This window comes from Oncorhynchus mykiss, chromosome 10 (genome assembly GCF_057628025.1).
Source record: "Oncorhynchus mykiss isolate SJ-2025 chromosome 10, ASM5762802v1, whole genome shotgun sequence".
NCBI lineage: Eukaryota > Metazoa > Chordata > Actinopteri > Salmoniformes > Salmonidae > Oncorhynchus > Oncorhynchus mykiss.
Window position 1 is genome coordinate 84,981,788 of NC_143031.1, and position 22,986 is coordinate 85,004,773.

The following is a 22,986-nucleotide window of genomic DNA, read 5'->3' on the forward strand; positions in this document are numbered from 1 at the left end:
GACAACCTTCTGATTCAGGATGTAATGAAGAGATCTACGAGACTTTACTGAGGGACCAGACAACCTTCTGATTCAGGACCAGACAACCTTCTGATTCAGGATGTAATGAAGAGATCTACGGGACTTTACTGAGGGACCAGACAACCTTCTGATTCAGGATGTAATGAAGAGATCTACGAGACTTTACTGAGGGACCAGACAACCTTCTGATTCAGGATGTAATGATGAGTAATGAAGAGATCTACGAGACTTTACTGAGGGACCAGACAACCTTCTGATTCAGGATGTAGTGATGACTAATGAAGAGATCTACGGGACTTTACTGAGGGACCAGACAACCTTCTGATTCAGGACCAGACAACCTTCTGATTCAGGACCAGACAACCTTCTGATTCAGGATGTAATGATGAGTAATGAAGAGATCTACGAGACTTTACTGAGGGACCAGACAACCTTCTGATTCAGGACCAGACAACCTTCTGATTCAGGATGTAGTGATGAGTAATGAAGACATCTACGGGACTTTACTGAGGGACCAGACAACCTTCTGATTCAGGATGTAGTGACGAGTATTACAACTGTCCCCTGTGATAAGGAACTAGGGTAGACGGCATCAAAGGATTTAGAGTGGTGTGTCTGCTGTATTTGGATAATAAGGTATCACAATAAGTCCAGAACCGAGCAGGAACGACAATCTGCTTCCTGCTGTTTAAGACAGGCAAGATCTACTTCTTTAAAAAAAGAAGACGAAGAAGAAGAAGCCCAGTTTAAATCTTAGCTTTTTAACTAGCTCCTCAGTCTGTTTTTTAAACGTTTGAATCGTCGTCAATACAAATAATGTTTAATAGGAGAGGAGAAGAGGAGGAGATATCAGTGTAAGGGCTGTGTGTGTTTCTGTGTGTGTGTGTGTGTGTTTCTGTGTGTGTGTGTGTGTGTGTGTGTGTGCTTGTGTGTGTGTGTGTGTGTGTTTCCATACACAGATCCAGGGGTGTTTGAGGGCCTCTGCGGTGGTGATGCGTTTGGCGGGGTTGATGGTCAACATCTTATTGATCAGGTCTTTGGCATCAGGAGTCACTGTGTCCCACTCTGGGGACGGAAACTATAGACACACATTACACACAATCAGTCAGTCCATCAATCAATCAGTCCATCAATCAATCAATACATTCCACCATTCTGTCTATCAATTCATTAATTTCTAACACCAGTGAAGAGAGAGAGACAGAGAGACAGAGAAAGACAGAGAGACAGAGAGAGACAGAGAGACAGAGAGAGACAGACAGAGAGACAGACAGAGAGACAGACAGACAGACAGACAGACAGACAGACAGACAGACAGACAGACAGACAGACAGACAGACAGACAGACAGACAGATAGAGGTTGGTAGTTCTCACATCGTAGAGAGGAGAGTCAGTCAGACAGAGAGATAGATAGATAGAGGTTGGTAGTTCTCCCATCGTAGAGAGGAGAGAGTCAGACAGAGAGATAGAGGTGGGTAGTTCTCCCATCGAATAGAGTCAGACAGAGAGATAGAGATTGGTAGTTCTCCTGTCGTAGAGAGGAGAGAGTCAGACAGACAGAGAGATAGATAGAGGTTGGTAGTTCTCACATCGTAGGCCCCAGCCTTGATCTGCTGGTACAGTCTGTGTTGGTCCTCGTCCCAGAAGGGAGGGTAACCGACCAATAGGATGTACAGGATCACCCCTGGCAGGAAGACACACGCTTATCATCACCCACAGATCAAAACAACACAGTCTTGACCCCAAACTGACCACTTTTTGAAATTTCACTTCCTGAATTGGAATGGAATTGAGCCAACTTTCAGCAGGGAACAATGATTTGGAACAATCACATAGAAGTATGTTATTTAGTTCAGTTCTAAAGGTCAAAGGTCAAAGGTTAGAGATTAAAAGGTTGTTTCTTTACCACAGGCCCACATGTCCACAGGCTTCCCATATGGGTCTTTTCTCAGAACCTCTGGAGACAGGTAGCCTGGTGTACCAGCAAAACCTGTAGGGGAGGGAGGGAAGGGAGGGAGGGAGGCGAGAGAGAAGAAATGGATGAGTGTATCAATAGTTTGATTGATTGATTTGAGTAATTGTTTCAGCAAATAATTAATTGATTACTTGAGTGAGTCATTAATTGATTAAATCGATCAATCATTACATTTTTTTTTACATTTTTAGTGATTCTTATCCAGAGTGACTTACAGGACAAATGAGGGCAAATCAACAGTTTTTCACCTAGTCAGCCCAGGGATTTGAACCAGTGACCTTTCTTTTAGGCTAACTACCGCCCTGACAATTCAAAAGTGGTAAGAGGTTAGGGGTCAATTCTAGGCCAGGTCTGTGTGTCCTCTAATACACTAGTGTGCAGACCCGACCCGCACTGTGCTGGCTTGGCATTATTAATTTACCCATTAGCCTTTCACTCACAGTACTCACAGCACTCACAGTACTCACAGCACTCACAGTACTCACAGCACTCACAGCACTCACAGCACTCACAGTACTCACAGCACTCACAGTACTCACAGCACTCACAGCACTCACAGCACTCACAGCACTCACAGCACTCACAGTACTCACAGCACTCACAGCACTCACAGCACTCACAGTACTCACAGTACTCACAGCACTCACAGCACTCACAGCACTCACAGTACTCACAGCACTCACAGTACTCACAGCACTCACAGCACTCACAGCTCTCACAGTACCAGAAACTACAGTGGATGCGTAATCAGGCTAGTTCAGCTCGGCTTGGTTCAGCTCAGTGTGAAAAAAACACATTTTCTGTCCCGTCCCATAAGAGAGAAGCCACTCCACGATACTCACCAAACCATGCCTGTTGGTCGCCCTGCACCTCGATGGCGAGCCCAAAGTCAGCTAGCTTAACCGCCGCCCCCTTCAGCTTACTGGCCAATAGGAGGTTCTCAGGCTGGAGGGGGGCGGAGTCAAAATGGGTTAGAGGTAACACGACGCTCCTGGTAACCGTTGGCCATAGACACAGATGTACAATCAGGTTTAGCCTCACGCAAGGTTGTCACTTTCTGGCCAAGCTGCAAAGTCAGAACCTAGGCTAATTGTGCATCGCCCCACGGACCTCCCGGTCGCAGCCGGTTACGACAAAGCCTGGGCGCAAACCCAGAGTCTCTGGTGGCACAGCTGGCGCTGCAGTACAGCGCCCTTAACCACTGTGCCACCCGGGATCCCCTCGTCATTTTCTACAATTTATCTCCTTAAAACCTGTTGTGACTAGGGGGCAGTATTTTCATTTTTGGAAAAATAACGTACCCAAAGTAATCGGGATATTTTGTGAGGACCAGATGCTAGAATATGCATATAATTGACAGCTTAGGATAGAAAACACTCTAAAGTTTCCAAAACTGTAAAAATATTGTCTGTGAGTATAACAGAACTGATATTGCTGGCGAAAGCCTGAGAACAATCCAATTTCAAATCTTTTGAAAGCTCTGCGTTCCAATGCGTCCCTATTGAGCAGTGAATGGGCTATCAACCAGATTACTTTTTCTACGTACTCCCCAAGGTGTCTACAGCATTGTGATGTAGTTTTACGCATTTATGTTGAAGAATAGCCGTAAGCGGCTACAATGTGTAAGTGGTCACCTGATGGCTCTCAGAGTGATTCTCGCGTAAAATACAGAGGTAGCCATTTTTCCAATCGGTCCTACTGAAAAACCAATTGTCCCGGTGGATATATTATCGAATAGATATTTGAAAAACACCTTGAGGATTGATTATAAACAACGTTTGCCATGTTTCTGTCGATATTATGGAGCTAATTTGGAATATTTTTCGGCTTTTTCGTGACCGTAATTTCCGGTCGATTTCTCAGCCAAACGTGAAGAACAAACGGAGCTATTTCGCCTACAAAAATAATATTTTTGAAAAAAAATGAACATTGGCTATCTAACTGGGAGTCTCGTGAGTGAAAACATCCGAAGCTCATCAAAGCTAAACGATTTGATTGCTTTTCTGATTTTCGTGACCAAGTTACCTTAGCTAGCTGGACATAATGCTATGCTAGGCTATCGATAAACTTACACAAATGCTTGTCTTGCTTTGGCTGTAAAGCATATTTTGAAAATCTGAGATGACAGGGTGATTAACAAAAGGCTAAACTGTGTCTCAATATATTTCACTTGTGATTTTCATGAATAGGAAGATTTTCTAGTAATATTTATGTCCGTTGCATTATGCTAATTAGTGTGAGTCGATGATTACGCGGATCTGGGAAATCTGATTTTTAAATCTACACTTAACAACAATGCTAACCTTATGCTTACCCCTAACCTAAATTAAGACCAAATAACTCAAATATACATTCTATTTTCATACAATTTTAAGATATATCCAATTTAGAGTTTGCAGCTTGGCCATATAGTGGTAACCACTAGGACTAAACTGAGCTGAGATCAGTGTCTAGGGGCAACTAGTTTGCAGCTTGGCCATATAGTGGTAACCACTAGGACTAAACTGAGCTGAGATCAGTGTCTAGGGGCAACTAGTTTGCAGCTTGGCCATATAGTGGTAACCACTAGGACTAAACTGAGCTGAGATCAGTGTCTAGGGACAACTTGATCCTACAGACACACAAAGAGAGACAAAGAGACAACGGTTGAAAAGGGACACACTAACACAACAACACACTGTGGCATAAATACATACAGACACACACACACAGACAGACACACACACACACACACACCTTCAGATGTACAGATGTAAAACATGGGGTGGTGGTGATGATGATGGTGATGATGATGGGGGTGATGGTGGTGGTGGTGGTGGAGATGGTGATGGTGGTGGTGGTGATGGTGGTGATGGTGATGGTGGTGGTGATGATGATGGTGATGATGATGACGATGGAGATGGTGGTGGTGATGGTGATGGTGGTGGTGATGGTGATGGTGATGGTGGTGGTGATGGTGATGGTGATGGTGGTGATGATGATGATGATGATGGTGGTGGTGATGGTGATGGTGGTGATGATGATGGTGATGGTGATGGTGATGGTGATGGTGGTGATGATGATGATGATGGTGGTGGTGATGGTGGTGATGGTGGTGATGATGGTGGTGATGATGATGATGGTGATGGTCTGACCATACCAACCTTCAGGTCCCTGTGAACGATACCATTGACATGGCAGTGATGAACACTCTCTACAATCTGCTGTATGCAATGACTGAAGGAGGAGATACAAAAAGGAGAGAGAGAAAAGAGAGACGAGAGAGGAGTGAAGAGAGAAATGGACAGGGGAGAAACATCTTATTATATAAACAACGGTGTTTGATAGACACTGACCAAATGTTCAACAATAAAACACAGAAAATTACAATATACAGATTACAGAGTTAAACAATACTCTCTCTGTTTGATCAGGGGAAAGTAACAGCCCACTACAGATTACAGAGTTAAACAAACAACACCAGCTAACAGGGAAACACACCGACAACACAGATTAATCATTCTAGAACTATATACCTCCTCTCTCCGCATCATGCCTTCCCTCTTCCCCCTTCCACCCTCTCGCTCTTCCCCCTTCCACCCTCTCGCTCTTCCCCCTCCACCCTCTCGCTCTCCCCCCTCCACCCTCTCGCTCTCCCCCCTCCACCCTCTCGCTCTTCCCCCTTCCACCCTCTCGCTCTTCCCCCTTCCACCCTCTCGCTCTTCCCCCTTCCACCCTCTCGCTCTTCCCCCTTCCACCCTCTCGCTCTTCCCCCTTCCACCCTCTCACTCTTCCCCCTTCCACCCTCTCACTCTTCCCCCCCTCCACCCTCTCGCTCTTCCCCCTTCCACCCTCTCGCTCTTCCCCCTTCCACCCTCTCGCTCTTTCCCCTTCCACCCTCTCGCTCTTCCCCCTTCCACCCTCTCGTTCTTCCCCCCTCCACCCTCTCGCGCTTCCCCCTTAGCTCCACTGGACCACTCTTCCAGAACGAGTGAAATTAAACACGGACATCGAAAAAAAGAAGGACACTGTGACCTCTTCTGGACAATCCGAGCCTTACACTTGAGAACTAAAGCCCAGTGGAACCCTTTTCAAGAAGCGGAACCCTTTTCACGAAGGACTGGGTCCAACAGAGATACACGATCAAGGAAGACATTCAACACATAAATACATTCAGTACTTCTTACCCAAACGGGCGGTAGTTCGGGGAAAAGTATTGTGATTACTGTGAGCGTACTTTCCAAATGTATCCAAGTGTTCTCTCTCTCTCTCTCTCTCTCTCTCTCCATCTTATGTAACAAGTGTCATATTGTGTCAGTCCGCTAGGGACCTGTTTCCATCGTATTAAGTTTCTAATCAATAACCTATACCGTGTGTTTGTGTGTGTGTGTGGGTATCCTGTGTTATCATTTAGTTATTAAGTAAATCAATAATTAAATATATTTGTGTGGTACAGAATGGTCAGTTAAGGCTGGGGTTTGTGCAGATGCAAGGAGTATGCGACGTTCAGAATTATGAGACTGACACTGATGAGGTAATGATTAATTAAATGAATGTTATCGATATACGTATTATAAATCATCTAGAGTTTAATCCGGGAGATGGTAACTCGGTAAACAACTTCTTCCCGTGGTGCCCCAAATCTTAAATAGTTAATTGTTTCATGATTAATTTAATCAAGTAACAATTACACCTAGTTAGTTGATTCGATACATAACAGTCACCAGATTAATGAAAGCCACGACACGACACTAGCTAGCTGGCTAATGTTTTTTGTTTGAATGATGCAGCTAGACACTGTACCAGCTTTTTGGTTTCACCCTGGCTGCCTGTTCCTGGTCTTTTGAAAACATAAATTGAGGAGTCACCTGAAGCGTGAGAGGAATGGGAGATACAGTTGAGGAATGCAGTGCTGAGGCAGAGTGAGGACGACTGGCTACTACTCTGAACGGTGTGTGGTGAACATTCCGGTGCCCAAAGCTGCTGTACTGGTTGATCTAACTATAGTTAGAGTATTCATGATGATATACTGGTTGATCTATTCATGATGTAACTATAGCTAGACTATTCATGGTGATGTACTGGTTGATCTATTCATTGTGATGTAGTGGTCGATCTAACTATAGCTAGAGTATTCATGACGATGCACTGGTTGATCTAACTATAGCTAGACTATTCATGATGATGTACTGGTTGATCTATTCATGGTGATGTACTGGTTGATCTAACTATAGCTAGACTATTCATGATGATGTACTGGTTGATCTATTCATGACGATGTACTGGTTGATCTATTCATGACGATGTACTGGTTGATCTAACTATAGCTAGACTATTCATGATGATGTACTGGTTGATCTATTCATGATGATGTACTGGTTGATCTATTCATGATGATGTACTGGTTGATCTAACTATAGCTAGACTATTCATGATGATGTACTGGTTGATCTATTCATGATGATGTACTGGTTGATCTATTCATGACGATGTACTGGTTGATCTATTCATGATGTAACTATAGCTAGACTATTCATGGTGATGTACTGGTTGATTTATTCATGATGATGTGCTGGTTGATCTATTCATGACGATGTACTGGTTGATCTATTCATGATGTAACTATAGCTAGACTATTCATGGTGATGTACTGGTTGATTTATTCATGATGATGTACTGGTTGATCTATTCATGATGTAACTATAGCTAGACTATTCATGGTGATGTACTGGTTGATTTATTCATGATGATGTACTGGTTGATCTATTCATGATGTAACTATAGCTAGACTATTCATGATGATGTACTGGTTGATCTATTCATGATGTAACTATAGCTAGACTATTCATGATGATGTACTGGTTGATCTATTCATGACGATGTACTGGTTGATCTAACTATAGCTAGACTATTCATGATGATGTACTGGTTGATCTATTCATGACGATGTACTGGTTGATCTATTCATGATGTAACTATAGCTAGACTATTCATGGTGATGTACTGGTTGATTTATTCATGATGATGTACTGGTTGATCTATTCATGATGTAACTATAGCTAGACTATTCATGATGATGTACTGGTTGATCTATTCATGATGTAACTATAGCTAGACTATTCATGATGATGTACTGGTTGATCTATTCATGACGATGTACTGGTTGATCTAACTATAGCTAGACTATTCATGATGATGTACTGGTTGATCTATTCATGACGATGTACTGGTTGATCTATTCATGATGTAACTATAGCTAGACTATTCATGGTGATGTACTGGTTGATCTATTCATTGTGATGTAGTGGTCGATCTAACTATAGCTAGAGTATTCATGACGATGCACTGGTTGATCTAACTATAGCTAGACTATTCATGATGATGTACTGGTTGATCTATTCATGGTGATGTACTGGTTGATCTATTCATGACGATGTACTGGTTGATCTATTCATGATGTAACTATAGCTAGCCTATTCATGGTGATGTACTGGTCGATCTATTCATGATGATGTACTGGTTGATCTAACTATAGCTAGACTATTCATGATGATGTACTGGTTGATCTATTCATGATGATGTACTGGTTGATCTAACTATAGCTAGACTATTCATGATGATGTACTGGTTGATCTATTCATGATGATGTACTGGTTGATCTAACTATAGCTAGACTATTCATGGTGATGTACTGGTTGATCTATTCATGGTGATGTACTGGTTGATCTATTCATGATGTAACTATAGCTAGCCTATTCATGATGATGTACTGGTCGATCTATTCATGATGATGTACTGGTTGATCTATTCATGGTGATGTACTGGTTGATCTATTCATGGTGATGTACTGGTTGATCTAACTATAGCGAAACTATTCATGATGATGTACTGGTTGATCTATTCATGATGATGTACTGGTTGATCTAACTATAGCTAGACTATTCATGGTGATGTACTGGTTGATCTATTCATGGTGATGTACTGGTTGATCTATTCATGGTGATGTACTGGTTGATCTAACTATAGCTAGACTATTCATGATGATGTACTGGTTGATCTAACTATAGCTAGACTATTCAAGGTGATGTACTGGTTGATCTATTCATGATGATGTACTGGTTGATCTAACTATAGCTAGACTATTCATGATGATGTACTGGTTGATCTAACTATAGCTAGACTATTCAAGGTGATGTACTGGTTGATCTATTCATGATGATGTACTGGTTGATCTATTCATGGTGATGTACTGGTTGATCTATTCATGATGATGTACTGGTTGATCTATTCAAGGTGATGTACTGGTTGATCTAACTATAGCTAGACTATTCATGATGATGTACTGGTTGATCTAACTATAGCTAGACTATTCAAGGTGATGTACTGGTTGATCTATTCATGATGATGTACTGGTTGATCTATTCATGGTGATGTACTGGTTGATCTATTCATGATGATGTACTGGTTGATCTATTCATGGTGATGTACTGGTTGATCTATTCATGATGATGTACTGGTTGATCTATTCATGATGATGTACTGGTTGATCTAACTATAGCTAGACTATTCTTGGTGATGTACTGGTTGATCTATTCATGATGACGTACCTGTTAATCTAACTATAGCTAGACGGGTTGTTTTTGAAGTGCTCTGAGATTCTTATGAAAAGTGCAATAGAAACGTGATGCATTATTCTTGTTATTATTTTGGTGTCTCCTCTGTGATTAATCACACAGTCAGTGGTCCATACATCACGTTTATAAATCACTTTATAGAGACAGATATCACACCTTAGATGACACACACACACACCTTAGATAACACACACACCTTAGATAACACACACACACACACACCTTAGATAACACACACACACACACCTTCGATACAGCCATATGAAATAACACACACCTGACTGCGAGAAAGAACTGGAAGACAGTGATATAGCATGTGTGTGTGTGTGTGTGTGTGTGTGTGTGTGTGTGTGTGTGTGTGTGTGTGTGTGTGTGTGTGTGTGTGTGTGTGTGTGTGTGTGTGTGTGTTCCTACCTGGCGTCAGCCTCACTGTAGTACTCCCTGGCTACGATGTCCTCAAACAGCTCTCCTCCAGTCACCCTGAAAACACACAGACACACAGACAGACACACAGACACACAGACACACACACAGACAGACAGACACACACACAGACACACAGACAGACATAGACACACAGACACACAGACACACACACAGACAGACAGACACACAGACACACACACATACACACACAGACACACACAGACACATACACACACAGACAGACACACACAGACAGACACACACAGACAGACAGACACACAGACACACAGACACACACACAGACAGACAGACACACACACAGACACACACACAGACACACAGACAGACACAGACACACAGACACACAGACACACAGACAGATACAGACACATACACACACAGACAGACACACAGACAAACAGACAGACACACACAGACACAGACACACACACACAGACACACACAGACACACACAGACACACACACAGGCACACAGAAAAACAGACACACACAGAAACACACAAGACACACAGAGACACACACCAAGGTGGTTTACCTCTCTAGTGTGTGTCTGTGGTTTAACACTAGTTATTATTCCTGACAAAACCAGCACCTGTCATCCCTGGATCAGTACCTGGATCTACACTCACTGAGAGATGGAGGGATGAGATACACATAGATATGAGAGGTGTACTCACAGATCAAACAGCAGGAAGTGGAAGCCCTCCTCTGATATGAGAGGTAGAGGTGTACTCACAGATCAAACAGCAGGAAGTGGAAGCCCTCCTCTGATATGAGAGGTAGAGGTGTACTCACAGATCAAACAGCAGGAAGTGGAAGCCCTCCTCTGACATGAGAGGTAGAGGTGTACTCACAGATCAAACAGCAGGAAGTGGAAGCCCTCCTCTGACATGAGAGGTAGAGGTGTACTCACAGATCAAACAGCAGGAAGTGGAAGACCTCCTCTGACATGAGAGGTAGAGGTGTACTCACAGATCAAACAGCAGGTAGTGGAAGCCCTCCTCTGATATGAGAGGTAGAGGTGTACTCACAGATCAAACAGCAGGAAGTGGAAGCCCTCCTCTGACATGAGAGGTAGAGGTGTACTCACAGATCAAACAGCAGGAAGTGGAAGCTCTCCTCTGACATGAGAGGTAGAGGTGTACTCACAGATCAAACAGCAGGAAGTGGAAGCCCTCCTCTGATATGAGAGGTAGAGGTGTACTCACAGATCAAACAGCAGGAAGTGGAAGCCCTCCTCTGACATGAGAGGTAGAGGTGTACTCACAGATCAAACAGCAGGAAGTGGAAGCTCTCCTCTGATATGAGAGGTAGAGGTGTACTCACAGATCAAACAGCAGGAAGTGGAAGCCCTCCTCTGATATGAGAGGTAGAGGTGTACTCACAGATCAAACAGCAGGAAGTGGAAGCCCTCCTCTGACATGAGAGGTAGAGGTGTACTCACAGATCAAACAGCAGGAAGTGGAAGCCCTCCTCTGATATGAGAGGTAGAGGTGTACTCACAGATCAAACAGCAGGAAGTGGAAGCCCTCCTCTGATATGAGAGGTAGAGGTGTACTCACAGATCAAACAGCAGGAAGTGGAAGCCCTCCTCTGATATGAGAGGTAGAGGTGTACTCACAGATCAAACAGCAGGAAGTGGAAGCCCTCCTCTGATATGAGAGGTAGAGGTGTACTCACAGATCAAACAGCAGGAAGTGGAAGCCCTCCTCTGACATGAGAGGTAGAGGTGTACTCACAGATCAAACAGCAGGAAGTGGAAGCCCTCCTCTAATATGAGAGGTAGAGGTGTACTCACAGATCAAACAGCAGGTAGTGGAAGCCCTCCTCTGATATGCTGTCATGAAGCCTCACTGAGAAGACAGGAAGAGAGGGGGTAAGAGAGGGGGATAGACGGGGCAGAGAGGGGGGGAAGAGAGGGAAAGGGGCGATAGAGGGGGATAGAGGGGGCAGGAGAGGGGCAATAGAGGGGGATAGAGAGGGCAGAGAGCGGGGGAAAATAATGGATAGAGGGAGGGAAGAGAGGGGGCAGAGAGGTGGCAGAGAGGGGGATAGAGATAGAGGGTGGGAAGAGAGGGGGTATAGAGGGGGATAGAGGGGAAGAGAAGGGATAGAGGGGATAGAGAGGGGAAGAGAATGGATAGAGGGGGAAGAGAATGGATAGAGGAGGAAGAGAGGGGATAGAGGGGGGAAGAGAGGGGATAGAGGGGGGAAGAGAAGGGATAGAGGGCGGAAGAGAAGGGATAGAGGGGGAAGAGTGGGGATAGAGGGGGAAGGGAAGGGATAGAGGGGGAAGAGAAGGGATAGAGGGGGGAAGAGAAGAGAAGGGATAGAGGGGGGAAGAGAAGAGAAGGGATAGAGGGGGGAAGAGAAGGGATAGAGGGGGGAAGAGAAGGGATAGAGGGAGAAAGAGAAGGATACAGGGGGGAAGAGAGAGGATAGAGGGGGGAAGAGAAGGGATAGAGGGGGGAAGAGAGAGGATAGAGGGGGGAAGAGAAGGGATAGAGGGGGAAGAGAAGGGATAGAGGGGGGAAGAGAAGGGATAGAGAGGGGAAGAGAAGGGATAGAGAGGGGAAGAGAAGGGAAGAGAAGGGATAGAGGGGGGAAGAGAAGGGATAGAGAGGGGAAGAGAAGGGATAGAGGGGGAAGAGAAGGGATAGAGAGGGGAAGAGAAGGGAAGAGAAGGGAAGAGAAGGGATACAGGGGGGAAGAGAAGGGATAGAGGGGGAAGAGAAGGGAAGAGAAGGGGTAGAGGGGGGAAGAGAAGGGATAGAGGGGGGAAGAGAGGGGGAAGAGAATGGATAGAGAAGTGAATAGAAGGGATAGAGGGTGAAGAGAAGAAGACAAGAGGAAAAAGACAACAGGTTCTATAGAGAAGGATTACTGCTATTATTGAAATGTTCTTGCCTAAATCCCAAACGGTATTATATTCTCTATGCGATGCCCTACATTTGACCAGGGCTGCACACACACCTGTTGTGGTCTTTTCCACAACAGGCTAATAAAAACAGAGCAGATGTTGCCAGGGGTCGACGAGGGTTGTTGTTCTCACCAATATTGGGATGTTTCAGCAGACGGCAAATCCTGGCCTCTCTCTCAAGCTTCTGGTGGTCTGGAAACATGACAAACAGAGAGAGAGAGAGAGAGAGAGAGAGAGAGAGAGAGAGACAGAGACAGAGAGACAGAGAGAGACACAGAGGGAGAGGCAGAGAGACAGATAGGCAGAGAGACAGAGAGAGACCGAGAGAGAGACAGAGACAGAGAGAGACAGAGAGAGAGAGAGACAGAGAGAAACAGAGACAGAGAGAGAGAGACAGAGACAGAAGTGAATCCCTGTATTTCATTGTTTCTGTATCTCCATAGACTATAGTGCTGTAGGTAATCCTTTACAGACTGTGATGCAAATGTCAGCCAGTAGAGGGTGTACTGTGTGTGTGTTGGAGGACAGCACCGTTGGCAGAGGTAACTGATGAAATTACTATAAATAAAACTTAATGTCCTCTATTTCTCCTCCTCTTAACATCTATCTATCACCCCCCTCTCTCTCCCCCCCTTTCCCCATCCCCCTCTCTCTCCCTCCCCTCTTTTCTCTCCTGTCTCTCTCTCTCCCTTTCTCTCCCCTCTCTCTCTCTCCCTTTCTCCCCCATCTCTCTCCCTCCCTTTCGCCCCTCACCCCCCCTCTCTCACCCTCCCCCCCTTTCTCTCCCCTCTCTCTCCCTCTCTCTCCCTCCCTTTCTACCCCCTCTCCCTCCCTTTCTCCCCCCCTCCCTCCCTTTCTCCTCCCTCTCTCCCTATTTCTATTCTACTGTATTCTATTCTACTGTATTCTATTCTACTGTATTCTATTCTACTGTATTCTATTCTACTGTATTCTATTCTACTGTATTCTATTCTACTGTATTGTATTCTACTGTATTCTCTTCTACTGTATTCTTTTCTACTGTATTCTATTCTACTGTATTCTATTCTACTGTATTCTATTCTACTGTATTCTATTCTACTGTATTCTATTCTACTGTATTCTATTCTACTGTATTCTATTCTACTGTATTCTATTCTACTGTATTCTATTCTATTCTATTGTATCCTACTGTATTCTATTCTCCTGTATTCTATTCTACTGTATTCTATTCTACTGTATTCTATTCTACTGTATTCTATTCTACTGTATTCTATTCTACTGTATTCTATTCTACTGTATTCTATTCTACTGTATTCTATTCTACTGTATTCTATTCTACTGTATTCTATTCTACTGTATTCTATTCTACTATATTCTATTCTACTGTATTCTATTCTACTATATTCTATTCTACTGTATTCTATTCTACTGTATTCTATTCCACTGTATTCTATTCCACTGTATTCTATTCTACTGTATTCTATTCTACTATATTCTATTCTACTGTATTCTATTCTACTATATTCTATTCTACTGTATTCTATTCTACTGTATTCTATTCTACTATATTCTATTCTACTGTATTCTATTCTACTGTATTCTATTCTACTGTATTCTATTCTACTATATTCTATTCTACTGTATTCTATTCTACTATATTCTATTCTACTGTTTTCTATTCTACTGTATTCTATTCCACTGTATTCTATTCTACTGTATTCTATTCTACTGTATTGTATTCTACTGTATTCTATTCTACTGTATTCTATTCTACTGTATTCTATTCTACTGTATTCTATTCTACTGTATTCTATTCTACTGTATTGTATTCTACTGTATTCTATTCTACTGTATTCTATTCCACTCCACTCTATTTTATTCAACTCTACTTTATTTTATTATATTCTACCCTACTCTACTCTACTTTAATCTACCCTACTATATTCTACCCTAATCTACCCTACTTTATTCTACCCTACTATATTCTACCCTACACTACTCTACTTTAATCTACCCTACTTTATTCTACCCTACTATATTCTACCCTACACTACTCTACTTTAATCTACCCTACTATATTCTACCCTACTCTACTCCACTTTATTCTACCCTACTATATTCTACCCTAATCTACTCCACTTTATTCTACCCTACTATATTCTACCCTACACTACTCCACTTTATTCTATTATATTATATTCTACCCTACTCTACTCTACTTTATTCTACCCTACTATATTCAACCCTACTCTACTCTACTTTATTCTACCCTACTATATTCTACCCTACTCTACTCTACTTTATTCTACCCTACTATATTCTACCCTAATCTACTCCACTTTATTCTACCCTACTATATTCTACCCTACTCTACTCCACTTTATTCTACCCTACTATATTCTACCCTAATCTACCCTACTTTATTCTACCCTACTATATTCTACCCTACACTACTCTACTTTAATCTACCCTACTCTACTTCATTCTACCCTACTATATTCAACCCTACTCTACTCTACTTTATTCTACCCTACTATATTCTACCCTACTCTACTCTACTTTAATCTACCCTACTCTACTTCATTCTACCCTACTATATTCTACCCTACTCTACTCTACTTTAATCTACCCTACTCTACTTCATTCTACCCTACTATATTCTATCCTACTCTACTCTACCCTACTCTACTTCATTCTACCCTACTATATTCAACCCTACTCTACTCTACTTTATTCTACCCTACTATATTCTACCCTACTCTACTCTACTTTAATCTACCCTACTCTACTTCATTCTACCCTACTATATTCTACCCTACTCTACTCTACTTTAATCTAACCTACTCTACTTCATTCTACCCTACTATATTCTACCCTACTCTACTCTACTTTAATCTACCCTACTCTACTTCATTCTACCCTACTATATTCTACCCTACTCTACTCTACTTTAATCTACTCTACTCTACTTTAATCTACCCTACTATATTCTACCCTACTCTACTCTACTTTAATCTACCCTACTATATTCTACCCTAATCTACCCTACTTTATTCTACCCTACTATATTCTACCCTACACTACTCTACTTTAATCTACCCTACTTTATTCTACCCTACTATATTCTACCCTACACTACTCTACTTTAATCTACCCTACTATATTCTACCCTACTCTACTCCACTTTATTCTACCCTACTATATTCTACCCTAATCTACTCCACTTTATTCTACCCTACTATATTCTACCCTACACTACTCCACTTTATTCTATTATATTATATTCTACCCTACTCTACTCTACTTTATTCTACCCTACTATATTCAACCCTACTCTACTCTACTTTATTCTACCCTACTATATTCTACCCTACTCTACTCTACTTTATTCTACCCTACTATATTCTACCCTAATCTACTCCACTTTATTCTACCCTACTATATTCTACCCTACTCTACTCCACTTTATTCTACCCTACTATATTCTACCCTAATCTACCCTACTTTATTCTACCCTACTATATTCTACCCTACACTACTCTACTTTAATCTACCCTACTCTACTTCATTCTACCCTACTATATTCAACCCTACTCTACTCTACTTTATTCTACCCTACTATATTCTACCCTACTCTACTCTACTTTAATCTACCCTACTCTACTTCATTCTACCCTACTATATTCTACCCTACTCTACTCTACTTTAATCTACCCTACTCTACTTCATTCTACCCTACTATATTCTACCCTACTCTACTCTACCCTACTCTACTTCATTCTACCCTACTATATTCAACCCTACTCTACTCTACTTTATTCTACCCTACTATATTCTACCCTACTCTACTCTACTTTAATCTACCCTACTCTACTTCATTCTACCCTACTATATTCTACCCTACTCTACTCTACTTTAATCTACCCTACTCTACTTCATTCTACCCTACTATATTCTACCCTACTCTACTCTACTTTAATCTACCCTACTCTACTTCATTCTACCCTACTATATTCTACCCTACTCTACTCTACTTTAATCTACTCTACTCTACTCCACTTTATTCTATTATATTATATTCTACCCTACTCTACTCTACTTTAATCTACCCTACTCTACTCTACTTTAATCTACCCTACTCTACTTCATTCTACCCTACTATATTCAACCCTACTCTACTCTACTTTATTCTACCCTACTATATTCTACCCTACTCTACTCTACTTTAATCTACCCTACTCTACTTCATTCTACCCTACTATATTCTACCCTACTCTACTCTACTTTAATCTACCCTACTCTACTTCATTCTACCCTACTATATTCTACCCTACTCTACTCTACTTTATTCTACCCTACTATATTCTACCCTACTCTACTCTACTTTAATCTACCCTACTCTACTTCATTCTACCCTACTATATTCTACCCTACTCTACTCTACTTTATTCTACCCTACTCTATTCTACCCTACTCTACTCTACTTTAATCTACCCTACTCTACTTCATTCTACCCTACTATATTCTACCCTACTCTACTCTACTTTAATCTACCCTACTCTACTTCATTCTACCCTACTATGTTCAACCCTACTCTATTCTACTTTAATCGACTCTACTTTATTTTACCCTACTCTATTCTACCCTACTCTATTCTACTTTAATCTACCCTACTATATGCTACTTTATTTACCCTACTCTATTCTACTTTATTCTACCCTACTCTATTCTACTTTATTCTACCCTACTCTATTCTACTTTATTCTACCCTACTCTATTCTACTTTACTCTACCCTACTCTATTCTACTTTAATCTATCCTATTCTGCTCTTCTCTATTCTACTTTAATCTACCCTACTCTAATCTACTTTATTCCACCCTACTCTATTCTACTTTATTCTACCCTACTATATTCTACTTTAATCTACCCTACTCTAATCTACTTTATTCCACCCTACTCTATTCTACTTTAATCTACCCTACTCTATGCTACTTTATTTTATTATATTCTACTCTACTCTACTTTATTCTATTATATTATATTCTACCATACTCTACTCTACTTTATTCTACCCTACTATATTCTACCCTACTCTACTCTACTTTATTCTACCCTACTATATTCTACCCTAATCTACTCCACTTTATTCTACCCTACTATATTCTACCCTACTCTACTCTACTTTATTCTACCCTACTATATTCTACCCTACTCTACTCTACTTTATTCTATTATATTATATTCTACCCTACACTACTGTACTTTATTCTACCCTACTATATTCTACCCTACTCTACTCTACTTTATTCTACCCTACTATATTCTACCCTACTCTACTCTACTTTATTCTATTATATTATATTCTACCCTACACTACTGTACTTTATTCTACCCTACTATATTCTACCCTACTCTACTCTACTTTAATCTACCCTACTCTACTTTATTCTACCCTACTATATTCAACCCTACTCTATTCTACTTTAATCTACCCTACTTTATTCTACACTACTCTATTCTACTTTATTCTACCCTACTCTATTCTACTTTATTCTACCCTACTCTATTCTACTATATTCTACCCTACTATATTCTACACTACTCTATTCTACTTTAATACACCCTACTCTATTCTACTTTATTCTACCATACTCTATTCTACTATATTCTACCCTACTCCACTATTATTTTCTACTCCTCTTCAATCTTCTTTATTCTATTCTACTCTACTTTAGTCTATTCTATTCTACCCTACTTTAATCTACTTTATTCTATTCTACTCTACTTTAGTCTATTCTATTCTACCCTACTTCAATCTACTTTATTCTATTATTTTATATTCTACCCTACTTCAATCTACTTTATTCTATTATTTTATATTCTACCCTACTTCAATCTACTTTATTCTATTATTTTATATTCTACCCTACTTCAATCTACTTTATTCTATTCTACTCTACTTTAGTCTATTCTATTCTACCCTACTTTAATCTACTTTATTCTATTCTACTCTACTTTAGTCTATTCTATTCTACCCTACTTTAATCTACTTTATTCTATTCTACTCTACTTTAGTCTATTCTATTCTACCCTACTTTAATCTACTTTATTCTATTCTACTCTACTTTAGTCTATTCTATTCTACCCTACTTTAATCTACTTTATTCTATCTACTCTTTTATATTCTACTACTAAGGTTCATCATAAGGATTCTCTGCTGCTTTCTAGGAATCAGTGACTTGATACTGTATCAATTTACTGTGTGAATCGGAACAAAACGATTCCATTGGATTCTGTGAGTTCCATAGTGATTCAGAGTCACGTTCAAACAATTCAAATCAGAACTGTGTCAAGTGACTCTGATTCGGAACCGGTGAGTCAAGACGACCCAGTTCCACTTTGCCTCAGGACAGAGAGGGGGAGAGAGCGACAGAGAGATGGGGAGAGAGAGAGAGAGAGAGAGAGAGAGAGAGAGAGAGAGAGAGAGACAAAGAGAGGGGTCAGACAGACATGTGTTTGCGTGAGTGTCGATTCCTAGAAGAGAGAGATGAAAAGAGCTGGAGTGTGGCAGAGATGGAGAGAAATGAAGGAGAAAGAGAGAGAGTGAAAGAGAGATGGAGAGATGGAGGAGAGAGATGGAGAGAATAGGATGGAGGGAGAGATGGAGGAGAGAGGAGAGAGGGAGAGATGGAGGAGAGAGATGGAGAGAGGAGAGAGGGAGAGATGGAGGAGAGAGATGGAGAGAGGAGAGAGGGAGAGATGGAGGAGAGAAATGGAGAGATGGAGGAGAGTGGAGGGAGGGAGGGAGAGATGGAGGAGAGTGGAGGGAGGGAGAGATGGAGGAGAGAGATGGAGAGAGGAGAGAGGGAGAGATGGAGGAGAGAGATGGAGAGAGGAGAGAGGGAGAGATGGAGGAGAGAAATGGAGAGATGGAGGAGAGTGGAGGGAGGGAGGGAGAGATGGAGGAGAGTGGAGAGAGGGAGAGATGGAGGAGAGAGATGGAGAGAGGAGAGGGGGAGAGATGGAGGAGAGTGGAGGGAGGGAGAGATGGAGAGAAGAGAGAGGGAGAGATGGAGGAGAGAGATGGAGAGAGGAGAGAGGGAGAGATGGAGGAGAGTGGAGGGAGAGATGGAGAGAAGAGAGAGGGAGAGATGGAGGAGAGATGGAGAGAGGAAGGAGGGAGAGATGGAGAGATGGAGAGTGGAGGGAGGGAGAGATGAAGGAGAGAGAGATGGAGAGAAATGAAGGAGAAAGAGAGAGAGTGAAAGAGAGATGGAGGAGAGAAATGGAGAGATGGAGGAGAGTGGAGGGAGGGAGAGATGGAGAGAGGAGAGAGGAGGATGGAGGAGAGATGGAGAGAGGAGAGATGAGGATGGAGGAGAGATGGAGAGAGGAGAGATGGAGGAGAGAGATGGAGGAGAGGAGGACAGAGTGAATAATACTGTTAAATCAACAGGACCAAGGACAACCTACCCATTATACTATCATCAGCCCTGGGACCAAGGACAACCTACCCATTATACTATCATCAGCCCTGGGACCAAGGACAACCTACCCATTATACTATCATCAGCCCTGGGACCAAGGACAACCTACCCATTATACTATCATCAGCCCTGGGAGCAAGGACAACCTACCCATTATACTATCATCAGCCCTGGGACCAAGGACAACCTACCCATTATACTATCATCAGCCCTGGGAGCAAGGTCACTAATCTGTCCATCTCTCTCTCTCTCAACTTCCTTTCTCTCTCCCTCACTCGCTTTCTCTTTATATATCTCTCTCTCTCAATCCCTCTCTCTCCGCCACAGGTAGTCTACCTCCCAGCCAGCCGGACATCTGTTGTCTAGCAACTCCTTGACCAATCAGAGTGCTCTGAACTCCCCTCTCCTCTCCTCTCCTCTCCCCCTTCCCCTCTACTATTTTCTGCAGTGGGAACTAGCACTGCATGCAAATGGCTGTCCCTGGAGCACACACACACACACACACACACACACACACACACACACACACACACACACACAGGCAAAGCAAACACTAAAACCTCAACCTCATCCCTAATTTCTATCTCTCTCACAGACACAGTTTATCCTTCTCTCTCTTTCTCTTTCTCGTTCTCTCTATCCCTCTCTCTATCCATCTCTCTATCCATCTCTCTATCCATCTCTCTATCCATTTCTCTATCCATCTCTCTATCCCTCTCTCTATCCCTCTCTATCCATTTATCTTCCCATTTCTCTATCCATCTCTCTATCCATCTCTCTATCCATCTCTCTATCCCTCTCTATCCCTCTCTGTCCATTTCTCTATCCCTCTCTCTATCCATTTCTCTATCCATCTCTCTATCCATCTCTCTATCCCTCTCTCTATCCCTCTCTCTATCCATTTCTCTATCCATCTCTCTATCCATCTCTCTATCCATCTCTCTATCCATCTCTCTATCCCTCTCTCTATCAATTTCTCTTCCCATTTCTCTATCCATTTCTCTATCCAACACACTGTAGCAGACCAGACACTGTAACAAAACACCAAACTAAAGAAAATGGTCTGAATTTGGCGTAGACGGCACGTTTGCCTACAAAATCATTGTGCGCCCATCCGAGACGGGGTGGACTTACAATCGTAGGATTATTGACAACATATCAACTATATTTACTCTCCAAATGTTTATTGACAACATAAAAACATTTACACAATGAGCACTTGTTGATTCTCAAATACATCGTTACAGTTGTTGGTTAGCTAGTCTTGTCATTGTTGCTAGCTATCTGACCATTCAGTATCATAATAACACCACAGTCTTGTCATTGATGCTAGCTATCTGACCATTCACATTCAGTATCAAAAAACCACAGTCTTGTCATTGTTGCTAGCTATCTGACCATTCACATTCAGTATCATAAAACCACAGTCTTGTCATTGATGCTAGCTATCTGACCATTCAGTATCATAATAACACCACAGTCTTGTCATTGTTGCTAGCTATCTGACCATTCACATTCAGTATCATAACACCACAGTCTTGTCATTGTTGCTAGCTATCTGACCATTCACATTCAGTATCATAAAACCACAGTCTTGTCATTGATGCTAGCTATCTGACCATTCACATTCAGTATCATAAAACCACAGTCTTGTCATTGATGCTAGCTATCTGACCATTCAGTATCATAATAACACCACAGTCTTGTCATTGATGCTAGCTATCTGACCATTCACATTCAGTATCAAAAAACCACAGTCTTGTCATTGTTGCTAGCTATCTGACCATTCACATTCAGTATCATAAAACCACAGTCTTGTCATTGATGCTAGCTATCTGACCATTCAGTATCATAATAACACCACAGTCTTGTCATTGTTGCTAGCTATCTGACCATTCACATTCAGTATCATAACACCACAGTCTTGTCATTGTTGCTAGCTATCTGACCATTCAGTATCATAACACCACAGTCTTGTCATTGATGCTAGCTATCTGACCATTCAGTATCATAACACCACAGTCTTGTCATTGATGCTAGCTGTCTGACCATTCAGTATCAAAAAACCACAGTCTTGTCATTGATGCTAGCTATCTGACCATTCAGTATCATAATAACACCACAGTCTTGTCATTGTTGCTAGCTATCTGACCATTCACATTCAGTATCATAACACCACAGTCTTGTCATTGTTGCTAGCTATCTGACCATTCAGTATCATAATAACAACACAGTCTTGTCATTGATGCTAGCTATGTGACCATTCAGTATCATAAAACCACAGTCTTGTCATTGTTGCTAGCTATCTGACCATTCAGTATCCTAACACCACAGTCTTGTCATTGTTGCTAGCTATCTGACCATTCAGTATCATAACACCACAGTCTTGTCATTGATGCTAGCTATCTGACCATTCACATTCAGTATCATAACACCACAGTCTTGTCATTGTTGCTAGCTATCTGACCATTCAGTATCATAATAACAACACAGTCTTGTCATTGATGCTAGCTATGTGACCATTCAGTATCATAAAACC

At 41.8% G+C, this 22,986-nt stretch overlaps 1 protein-coding gene across 15 annotated transcripts in view; it reads right to left on the reverse strand.

Annotated features, from left to right (window-relative positions):
* LOC118936807 (calcium/calmodulin-dependent protein kinase type II delta chain) overlaps positions 1 to 22,986 on the reverse strand; it is a 99,035-nt gene that overhangs the window by 59,069 nt on the left and 16,980 nt on the right. For 8 of the 15 annotated variants that reach the window (XR_016483986.1, XM_090188293.1, XM_090188295.1 and 5 more), the window contains exons 3-10: positions 13,110 to 13,169; positions 11,856 to 11,910; positions 10,025 to 10,090; positions 5,141 to 5,213; positions 2,840 to 2,942; positions 1,929 to 2,012; positions 1,612 to 1,706; positions 977 to 1,099 (exon numbers count right to left, since the gene is read on the reverse strand). Coding sequence is in view for 13 of the 15 variants with exons in the window: in XM_090188293.1 (XP_090044419.1) it covers positions 977 to 1,099; positions 1,612 to 1,706; positions 1,929 to 2,012; positions 2,840 to 2,942; positions 5,141 to 5,213; positions 10,025 to 10,090; positions 11,856 to 11,910; positions 13,110 to 13,169 (659 nt within the window). In the remaining 2 variants the exon portion in view is untranslated. Of the gene's footprint in view, positions 1 to 976; positions 1,100 to 1,611; positions 1,707 to 1,928; positions 2,013 to 2,839; positions 2,943 to 5,140; positions 5,214 to 10,024; positions 10,848 to 11,855; positions 11,911 to 13,109; positions 13,170 to 22,986 lie in introns of those variants that run through there. The other 7 variants (XR_016483985.1, XM_090188292.1, XM_090188286.1 and 4 more) reach the window with 1 other exon arrangement.